The sequence below is a fragment of the Anas platyrhynchos genome, chromosome 4 (assembly GCF_047663525.1).
Source record: "Anas platyrhynchos isolate ZD024472 breed Pekin duck chromosome 4, IASCAAS_PekinDuck_T2T, whole genome shotgun sequence".
Lineage (NCBI taxonomy): Eukaryota > Metazoa > Chordata > Aves > Anseriformes > Anatidae > Anas > Anas platyrhynchos.
The window spans coordinates 23,444,680-23,455,952 of record NC_092590.1 but is presented as its reverse complement, the minus strand read 5'-3'; the positions used below and the strand labels follow the sequence as shown (position 1 = coordinate 23,455,952).

At 36.7% G+C, this 11,273-nt stretch overlaps 1 protein-coding gene across 5 annotated transcripts in view; it reads right to left on the bottom strand.

Annotated features, from left to right (window-relative positions):
- Window positions 1-280: 280 nt before the first annotated feature.
- CFAP97 (cilia and flagella associated protein 97) overlaps window positions 281-11,273 on the bottom strand; it is a 28,482-nt gene continuing 17,489 nt past the window's right edge. For all 5 annotated transcript variants that reach the window (XM_013106862.5, XM_013107057.5, XM_027456275.3 and 2 more), the window contains 3 exons: window positions 9,494-9,762; window positions 2,765-2,915; window positions 281-2,117 (listed from right to left, as the gene is read on the bottom strand). In XM_013106862.5, coding sequence (XP_012962316.1) covers window positions 1,990-2,117; window positions 2,765-2,915; window positions 9,494-9,762 — 548 coding nt within the window. In that variant the 3' untranslated portion in view covers window positions 281-1,989. The remainder of the gene's footprint in view (window positions 2,118-2,764; window positions 2,916-9,493; window positions 9,763-11,273) is intronic.

Here is an 11,273-nt window from a genome sequence, read left to right as displayed (position 1 = left end):
AACATAGAAATAAGTCTAACAGAAGTAGAATTGGTTGTCATAAAAATCTTGATGAAGTTATCTAATTTAATGAAGACTGTCAATATGGCTTATTTAAAGCAAAAAAAAAAAAAGAACAAAAAAAAAAGCACTGCACCAGTCACTAACAAGTAAAACATATCCAAGCAATTCTTTGCATTTTCCCTGACTACAGGTAGTATGAAGCATTTCTCCAATGACATCCTTTGCAATTTAGTATCACATGTCAAATTCCTTAGGAAGTCACTGCATTGACAAACAGTTCATGTTAAATATTTTATTTCTTATAGTTTACAAAAATGACATACAAAATTGACAGTATTTCATACCAAAGTTAAATAAAATAAGAAGCAGCGATTAGAAGTAATCTGTTTTGTGAATTCTTTTACAGAAGAGAATTATTATATGAACATTCAGAAGTATTTAAACTGTTATTCACATTCAAGGACAAAAATCTTTAAATAGTGAATAATTTTAATTAGCACAAGAGTACAAATAAATACAGCAGCACTATGCAAAAAAATGCCTTACAGTCCCTATCAATGAATAATAATGGTAATAAAATCTGTTTGCCACAATGCTGCTTAAAATTAAAGCTTCATATATTGTCAAACAGCTAAATTTGATCTGCAGATCACCAGGTGCAGAAGCTCTGCCAAACTGTCATACAGGACCAAGCGAAAAGCCTATTACAATGCAGAATACCTGAAAGCTGAAGCCCTCATGCAAGCATGAGCAAAGAATGATAAATTTTCTTTTTTCTTTGTAAGGCCAAGACCTGGCATTATTGAATACAGCTTTTTTCCTTATACATAACACAAAGAGATTTCCTGCATCTCTCCTGGGAAGAAGCTGGGTAAGCAAGCAGGGTTCCAACAATATCCATGGACACTGGCATCATAATTTATGCTCTTTATAAGACTACAGTCCTACAAAATAAGCTCACTAAAAGTTTGCCTTCATGTATAGAAATAAAGCCTATCATGTACTATTTGCCAACAGCATTAAACTTTGTTCCCCTTATAAATGGATGTTTGATAAGGAAGCCTGACACTACTACAAATATTTGATATGAACATAACATTAAAAATAGGTTAAGAAGCATAAGATTTTATTTCTGTTTTCAACACTTTTTTTTTTTCAAATAGTGATTAATAGTTGTTTTCAAAAATAGATGTTGAAGCTTCCTGCAGCTCAAGCTTTTATCTCCCCACTGAGAAGGGTCTGCAAAAGAAGGACCATGAAATACTTCCTTTGCTTACTGTTCTCTAGCTTGAGAAGTATTTAAAACTTACTCTTAGATTCAATCTGAAACTGTTTTTAATTTCAAGCATCAGTCTCTGTTACCCAGTGGTGTTCAAACACCATCAGATGCTTCTTTCCTACGCAAAGGTCCCAATACAACTTCTAAAATTCTCTGGAAGAGACACGTTGTTGAGTACAAAACAAATGCTCATCACCTGGGGTGATCTGCAACCATGGGAAAGTAACACCTTCTGCAGCCTCGGTATTCTAATTAACCATGCAGGAATATACAATCCACTTTTCATCCTGCAATGCTGCTGTAAAAGGAAGATTCTTTCAGTCGTATGAACATGACCTAAAAGTTCAGAAGACTTACCTAAAGCCAGGATGAAAAGCCACAATTTAGGAATTAAGTCCTATCGTGCAGCAATTCTGTCCTTCCACGTCATGGATACAAATTCCACTTATAATTGGACAATAAAATAATAATTAATGATTTCTATTCTGTTTAAATACCTCTTTCTCTTTCATAAATACTTCCTCTCACAGGAAACACTGACTGAAGTGAAAGTGTTTGCATAAAAACAATTTTATATGCAATTATATCATATACAATGCATTTTTAATCACTAAACAATGCAGAGGATATTTTTGCACATAGAATTTACAAAAGCACTAAAAATAGTAATCCGAGGAACATCTCAGAACGTGAGGCATAGCACACACTTATAACCAAGCAGCACGAACATTAGTGGGCTTAGGTCTCTGTAATGCCCCACCAGATGGATCAGAAGTGGTTTTTTCAGTCTTCTGGCTCATTGTACTTGGTACAGTGGATGCTCTTGAAGTGCCTCCTGTTAACACACACAGGGGGAAAAAAAAAAGAGTAAGAATGCTTATGCTGGGTATATCAGAAAACTTCATGGTATATTATTACTGTTAAAATCATTACCACAGTTTCCAGAAAAACAAAACAATCACTAAGTTCAATCCAAAACCAACATTATGAGTTGTTTGCAAATAGTCAGAACAAAAAATTAAAGTACATGCCATAGCGCAGTGGTTCTTTAACCTGACACAGTGATGGATCCATGAGGATACATGACCTACTTCCAAATACACATAATTTCTAAGAGAAACTTACCTACTATCAGTAGATATTTTTTAAGTGAGAATTTGAGCTTTTTTTTTTTTTTGCTTTGTCCTTTCAATAAAAAGCACTAGCAACCTGAAATTTATTTATTATTATTACTATTTTTTACAACAGTGATTTTTTCACCTTTTTGGTAAAGACTATTAGCAAAATAATTTATTAGAAATTTAGAATGGTAGGTTAACAATTCATTCACCATATTTTTGGTATAATTAACAGTAACAATTTAATCATCTCTGCATTAGAAAAACTTTTTTGCTTTTCTTAATAATAAATGCCTTGTAATTCTGAATTATGGATGAAACACCTGTAAAGAAATGCTAGAATCTGCAACTTCAGAGTACTTACTAGAAGGGCTAAGCTGGCTGAAAGGAGACTTTCCTCTTTTTACAGATGGTGAAGAACTTAGATAGCTCATCTGGCGCTGATAGTCCATCAATTGTTCAGAACGTCTCATACCAGCTGTTGGTTTCACTGCTTCCAATCTCTTCAGAAAAGCCTTAACATCAAAGAAGAGCATCATCAAGAAAAAGAACAAACAAGCAGCTACAAAAACATTCAGAGACTGATATTTCTATTTTAACTGAAAAAAAATCAACCCAACAATTTTTAGAATTTCTCAAGACAATTAACTCCACTGGTGACACACTATTCTGCTCACGTTCAATACTTTTCTCATTGTAATAAAAGACAGAATTGAGTACATCTTTGGTACCCCATAGTACACTGCACATCATGATAACTCGAAATGACATCTGTTTGGTGAAGGTGGCAGATGACAAGATGAGCTCTTCTATTCCTACTGCGTTTAACTCTAGAAGAAGAGATGGGTAAGTTTTGGGGAAGATGAGAGGTTTGTTTTATTTTCATTTTTTGCTTTGCAAACATATTTAGAACAGTTCCCCAGAGAGAACTATTGACCTCAGTTCTGTGAAAGTAATTGTAAGAAGAAAAGCACAATTACAAATTTATTTTGGATTTTATGTACATCTTTTATCCATAATGTACTTTTACAAGGTTATAGTTGAAATTGTCACAGACATCATTTCCACTTGTTGAGATTAACCCTGGCACTCATGCAGCAAACATCATATCAGAACAGTTACTTACATAGTATTTATGAGATACAGTTTCTCATACCTCCTAACTACTTACTCTTGAAACAGGATGCACTGATTTAAGAATTTTCCATAATTTTTCTAAAGAAAATAACTTTGTGGTGGCAAAAAAATCAGAAGAACTCTGCTACATACAGCTTCCAGTCAACCACCTGACATCTGTAATACATCTAGCCTCCAGTGCTTGCTTTTCACAGATCTATACATTCCCTCCGCTAGCTTAATTTGAAGTGATAGCCTGCAAACATTTGGCAGGGACACAACCATCATCAGGGTTACAACATGCATCTTATTAATGAGAGACAATGCAAACTGCAATTACACAAATCTCCAAAGTAATAAAAATACCTCTACTTATTAAGAACGTATTATTTAGATGCATACTAAAGTGGTAGACATCAAGAACCTGCCTAACCATTAAACTGCACTTTGCATGAAATGATTTTTTTCCCCCTCTTCATCTGCCCGCAGGTCCTGTTTAGGTTCTTTTCTGATGATGGGTTCTTTTTTTGTCTGCTTTTGTTTGTTTGCTTTAGAAGAACAAAAAAAAGACACAGAAAATCATTTGGTAAATGGTATAGCATTCACAATATGTCAGTTGTCTTCATCTAACTGTAATAGGAATCTGCAAGCTCTTGGTAGTTTATGCATGGGGACTGGAAACCTGCAGTGCGCGCGAGAGAAAGGACAAGCCATTTTGGCTCGGACGTAATATGTCACAAGTGCTTGCATCGAGTGCCAGCCAGTTCACAGTCAAGTGGAAATACCTAAGTAAGCAAAAGTCAAAGGAAGAACTTCAGCTAGAAATAGCTCTTCACTGAAGCCAGTTACAGAACACAAAATGGTAGACTTGTCTCTAAATGTTACATCCCACATTTTGCACACAAGTTATCACCATCTAGCATACCAACATGCATATAGACTTGCAAAGATTACTTGTTTATTTTGTGTTAAAAATTGAAGCTCTCAAAGTGTTCAGCTCATTCACAAATAGGTAAACTGAATTGTAGAAGCAACATCCTTTTTCCTGTGAAGGTCAAGCATGTTTCAAGTCCGTACTCCAACTGTAACAGACTCAGAATTCGCATACCTTGATACTGCAGTAATTTCAAGCTCAGTTCTCAACACATACATTTGCATATGCCTGTTTAACCCCAGTTTAAATACAATTTCCTGCTTTTACTTTTATGCCTGTATTTCGACAAGCATTCAGTCCTGATTACTAAAGCAAGAAGCAGACCACTCTCAGCACTAAAACATTACCTTCTGAACAGGTTGGAACTGGACTTCACACAATCCTTAGACATGAAAAGAGCAGATATAGGTTACGTGGTGCTTAAGTGGTTCCCTCTCTGTTCTAAGCAAAAGTTTTGTAGAGAACTAGAGAACAGCTCCTGCGGTACCCCTACCCTCTGCTGAGTACTGTACCGAGGGCATGTTAATTTAAACACTATTTGTGGTTATAGTTTTTGTAGTTTGGAGAAGGGCCTGCTGCATAGAGCAATGAACTCATCGACACACTGACACGGCAGCCCTGACCTACAAGATCCATAAACCAGAACTAATCCAATCCCTGTATTTTTTACTAGCAAGCCTTGTGGTCTTTAACCAAGGAATTGCTTTGCATGAGTACCTTGAACAAATAAGATTCGTTTTCAATTACCCATTTAAATCTGCTAATTCCTTTATTATGTTCTCGTTAAAACAGCATTTTGAGAAATGAATTGCAGAACACTGCCACTTGCCTTGTTCTGAAGCGCTAAATCTCTGTAGCCTTAATCCTGCACCACGAAAGTAATAGAAATTTTGTCACTGACCTTAATAAGCAAAGAATCAAATCACATGACATAATCCAGGTGTTTTGAAACAAAGACATGTTCCTGATCAGATTTAAGAAGAAAAATGACTAACAGGCACATACATTGCAGGGATGCCATCAGCTGCTCTTAATGACATTGCAGCTGCTCAGAGCTCCTAATTCAAGCTCAACAAGATTAGGTTAGCATTCAGCAAGTCAATGATTTTCACTACTATACTCCCCATTCCCATGCAAGATGATATATCATTAATTTCTAGCTTGGCCAAAAGCCTCCCAAAGCTTCTATTTCCCTCCATCATCTTCTCTTACTACGATACTGAGTTTACAATAAAAGTAGAGTAACAATTTAAAAAAGGTACAATCCCATAAATCATTCCTGCAAGATTATCTTCCAGGAACAGGATAATTCTTTGTAAATCTAGGCATCTGGAGACAGACTAGTATCCAGTAAAGACACTAAAACACATATTGTCAGTGACAGAAGGAAATGTCACATTGCCAACAATTGGGGAACAAAGGAACCTGACACTATGCTAAAAGATAGCTGCTATATGGTAGGCTAAGATAAATGCTCTTAGTTCAGCTCTGGGCAGCAGAACACTAGATCTAATTCTAATGCTGTCAGGAAAAGAAAAAAGAAAAAGGAAAGAAACTCAGCATATACTTTTCTACAGCTATTTTGAAGAGATAAAATACTGAAAACACAGCACTCCCAAACTGAGTCCAGAGAAAAGGTAAAATATGCCACTTCTTCTTGTTTTACTTTACTTTTTAAATGTGTGAAGGCTTCGGTTTCACCTCCTTTGAATTCTGACCAGCTGACCAGTGTGCCTTGACAGCTGTTCAAATTTATTTATATTATGCCTCCTCTAATGTCACTCATACTAGTGACCACACTGTCCCTTTGCAGAGCCCAGGTGGGGGAGGGTAAAGGAGATAACAGTGCATTCAGGAACAGCTTTTTGTTCTTAGCACAAGGATTTGCAATTTTCTTCAACTCTTCAGTTGCATTAATCAGCTCTCACTTCACAAGCTCTACACATCATCATCCATCGAGTACTTTTAAGAGAGAAACCTCTTAAAGTTCTTCAATCGAGAGAAAAGTCTTAAACCGAACAACTGGCACACTTGCCTGCGGTTGGCATCCACACAAAGATAGTCTTGAGTACAAAAAAGGAAAAACCACAAAATTGAGTAGCATGCTAAATAACCAAAAACCTTCCTTCAACCTGGCAATTAGTCAGTCTTTATTATAACTATCACAGCAGCGGTCAGGAATCAGCAGACCGTAACAGTTTTGCTCACAAAAAGCCTACAGCTTTAGTGCTAGGATTGCAGATTTGCACTACACGTGCACCGTCTTTTCCACTAAACTTCAAGTGTGAGCTTCAAAGGTCACTTGTCCCCCATGAACCTGGGCTGAACACAGCAGCTGAGCTCACTTTGGTCATCTCACACACCTACATCCTAGTCAGACGATTAATAAAGCAAACAAAACACCCAAAAAAACCCAACCATTAGACTTTAATTACTTGTAAGTTTAGGTGAATTGATGGAGAAATGGTGCAGTGGCTGCATATCTGTATTTAAAGGCCTCCAAACACCCACCTTTATATAGCAGTATACAGATTTTGCATCACACGATAAACCATTAAAGTTCAAATTACGCATAGTTCCCTGTGAAGCTCAGTATTTTATTTATACTGGCTGAAATCGTGATTATCGTCTCTATATGGACACGTGTGTCGTGTGTAGTAGGTTCCTCCCCACGGGAGAGCAGACAGGGCTGGGAATACCTCCAGGCACGGCAGTAGGATGTTTCCTCAGTCAGCAGCGTCCTCTACTGGCAAGAGCCGCACTCTGGTCTTGCCAGCTCAAATAAGCGACCAAAAGCAGGGTTCTGCTTATGAAAGGAAACGGGCACAAGCAGCAAGTACAAAACTGTGATATTCATTTTAACAGATGTCTTTTGCTAACTGTGTTTTCCCATAAATAGCTAAATCGTTGACTTAGAATTCCTGTTTTTCAGAGCAACGCGTCTTTTTTCCTTTGTAGCTCTTTCCAGCAGTCTGCGGGAGCAACTTACGTTCCCTGTATCTCCTTGACCCGCTCTCACAAAGCTGGAGAGCAAAAGTGCTTTGATTTCTCTGTGATTTCCTTATAATAATAATATTTGAATTGCTTTCCCTGCATCAGCCTCGATGCCAGATGCCTGCACCAGAGACCAAGCTGCCTTTCTGCTAACAGTAAATAAAGGCATCACTCCACGGGCATTCTAGTGGAACAAGGGAGTTTTGCCTAGACAAGGTATTAACGTCAGAAAAGAAGTTATAAAAGTCGTTATCCAACAAAGGGGATAAAATAAATTGTATGTTACAACTGCACTGCTCCAGGTGCACATGTAATTTAATCTTTTTTTTTGTGTGTGTGTGTGTTTAAACAGAATTGCTCAAATGTGAAAGTAGTCTTAAGTGAAATGTTAAGCATACTAGTGAATCACTCTTCAAAAAAGAAAATGCATCATCCTCAGGTTGGTGGAATGAATAGACCAAGTGTTTTTATTGTTTAAAATAGCGTGACATTTTAACCTAAATTCTAAGGAATTACTTTGAAGCTAAACATTTGCACTCATGTCCCTGCAGTACATGATTCACAACAAAAGCATAAATGATTAAGTAACCAAAGGATATTATTTCTTGGACTACAAGCAACCACCACTGATCTTGCTAGTTTGGTATGCTATGGATGTGAAATGACTAGCAGTATTTACCTGTGCTGAATTTTTGATCCAGAACTTGTAAAGGCAAGACATTCTTGGATAAAATGTTACAATATTTCAAAACAAAGTAAGTGCGTGGCTTTGAGTAAAGAGAAGTGTATTATAAAATATTATGTACTTTAATATCAAAGCAACCATCGAATCAATATTGCATATTACTTCCAGGTAGTATGTGGCTGATGCAGCACTTCTCCACAGCCTAAGAATCCACTCTGATGATCAGGGTGCATTAAGAAGAGCAAGTCCCGCTTCCAGCACTTTCAACAAAGAACAACCATCTACAATGTATGAGGAAAGCCCTTCTACCACCTCAAAACCACTGAAGCCGAAAAACATATCCTCCCCTCCCCACAATGAGAAATATCATGTATCTATAAAACACATTTGTGCCAAATTCCTTCAGTGTGTGAAGTTCTTTTGGTCACTTGTAATCTATGGTTTCCCACTTTGAAATTTTTAACTACCCAGATGTCTATGATGGAAAAACTAAAATGTAACGGATTTTTCTGAAGAGGACAATTAGGCTTCATCTATGTTGAAATCTTTACCTATTCATATAAAAGGAAATTGCAACCTAGTAAAAGAAAAAGAGCAAGGACCACTTGCTCTTTTATAGTGCTTCCACTATAAATTTTCCTTACCTTTTTTAGTGAAAAGGTTTTTTTTTTTTTTAATTGTTTTCTTTAGCTACATTTCATCTCCTTTTTGAAGGCATTAATGAACAACTAGATGATATGAAAATGTCATTACCTGTAATACAATGCAATCACTTAAAATCTTATTAAAACCAGTATTATTTGTCAGCTCTGCTAATATCCTTATAAATTAGTTTGAATTTCTGGTTTTCAGTAAAATAAGTTATTGTGATTGCCACGTACATTCAAATAATGTGAAAAGCAGAGAGCTAAAAATTTTAAAAATGATGGATAGCTATACATTTTTTAGAAACCAGAATTGAAATTCACATGGTATCCTCCCTGTTTCAAATATAATGGGTTTGATGCTATCATATTGATTGCTTTATTTTTTGCAAGCCTCTTCTTGACTAGTAATCATGACGCATGGAGTAGGATGAATAGAATTACACTGCTATCCAAAATTATGAGTGCGTAAACAAAAATTCCCCTTAAATTGAATTACATTCAAGTAGAGCAAGCTCAAATAAAGAAAAACCTATTTTTCAATCTGGAAAAAAAGCATCTGAACCATTACGTAAACAGCATGGTAATGAGAATACACTGCAGACTGACTGCAGTAAAGCTAGGAGTGCTGCCTGATCAGTTTTGTAACTATTTAGCAATGATATATCTGACAATAAACAGTCCTCAGTTTACCAATCCAAAGCAGTTCTTAGAACTCACCAGGTTTTCTCTTTCAATCCTTTGCTGCTCCTTTTGCCTGTTGAGGGCGCTGTGGTACAATTTAGGAGGTGGCAGAGTCGACTTTTTCAGGGTGGTACTTCTGCTCCTTGGTTTTGCAGACTGTCTGGACAGTTCTTTTAACAGCCTTTGGTTTTCCCGATCGATTTGTCTAACTTCTTCATTCGTGAAAGAATAATTTTTCCTTGTTCCTCTAGGTGGCTGATCAAAGGTTATTTTTTGTTGTTCCTTCTTCTCCAACTGTAGAAAAGCTTCAAAATGGCAAAAAAGTAAAATAGACTTAAGAAACAAACAAACTTGCGTTCTGTTATTAGGATTTATTTACAGGCCTGAAAAACCCTGGCACATTTTCCCTCCTTCCATTTGAATTCCACCTTTATGCATTTCAGGATTTTTCAGGGATGCTCTGTTGTCATCAATACATTACTTTTACACAAGTTTCACCACAAAAAAAATCAAGTCTAATTTTGGCTTTAAAATTGAACTACTTTCTTTTCACTAGCAACCCCCTTCTCCGCATGTAGAGCAAGTAATTCAGAGGAATTGAATGGATACAAAGAGCAACTGAACTTGCTGCAAGAACAACAGAAGTATACACACATTCTGTATTTGTGATAAATATATTTGTTATTTAGGAATAAATGTAAATTAGCTTAAATGTGCATTGTCCTTTTTTTCTATACGGTCAGTGCTCCTGATATCCTTTCACTTCGATCACCCCGACCTCTACCATCACCAGTATGCCTGCACGATTTCTGCATTGACACAATATGCAGAAACTTCCATCCTAAAATATTTGTTGTAGTTACTATGGCACCAGCAATCGGAATAGGCAATTATATATACACACAGATATATATGTTAATGGTGCTGCTATTACACAGCACCGCAGTAACATTGCACATAATCATCCTAACAGTGGAATCAGCTGTGGTACCAACACAAACATAAGTTTTCTAGTCAATAGCAAACACAGCTTCAGAAAGCCAGGACTAGAAATAACTCACAGATCTAAGAATTACACCATAAATTAATATTCAGATGTTTGCACATGGAAAGCGATTTACACTTTGTTCCAAAGATATTTTAAATATCTGTCTCAGATGAGGAGCAGAACAGAAATGGTATTTAAGATAGAAAACTGACATTGGGGAAGCAAGACTCAGAGGCACAAAATGCATTTCCTGAAGTGATTTTGTTGATCCTTTGCTCCTGAAGTGATGCTACATCACGCTGGTGCAGGAATTGCAAAGAGAAAGATGAAAATTAAGTTTAATGGATGGAGAGAAATAAATGTAGCAGAAGAAGAAATAATTAGGATATGGCAATTTAAAAACAGGCATTAACCCAGTACATGGGGTTTCAAGACAAAAAGCAAAGAATGCATACCTAAAAACACACAGCCAAACAGACTTGTGCATTCACAAGACGAAGTAACAACTGGCAAGCTTCATTCTCAGCCAGAGGTAGTTATGTTTAATCATGGTTTCACCAAAGCTTAGCTATTGACCTTTTCCTAAGCCTTCCTTGAACCACGCCCCACACCACTCCAGTGCCTCCAGAAGATTTCCCTCACTCTTACCCCTAAAAGCCCAGCACATGCAAAGCAGAAGCTCTGAGCAAAGCAGAAAGAAGAAAACAGACACATGACAATATTTCCTCAGGAAACACTTCCATGTCAGCAATTTTGGGGTGAAGGGACTTTGAGTCAGCCATTAATAGCTTAAAGCCTCAGAAAATGATGAGCACGTTCTTACTTTGG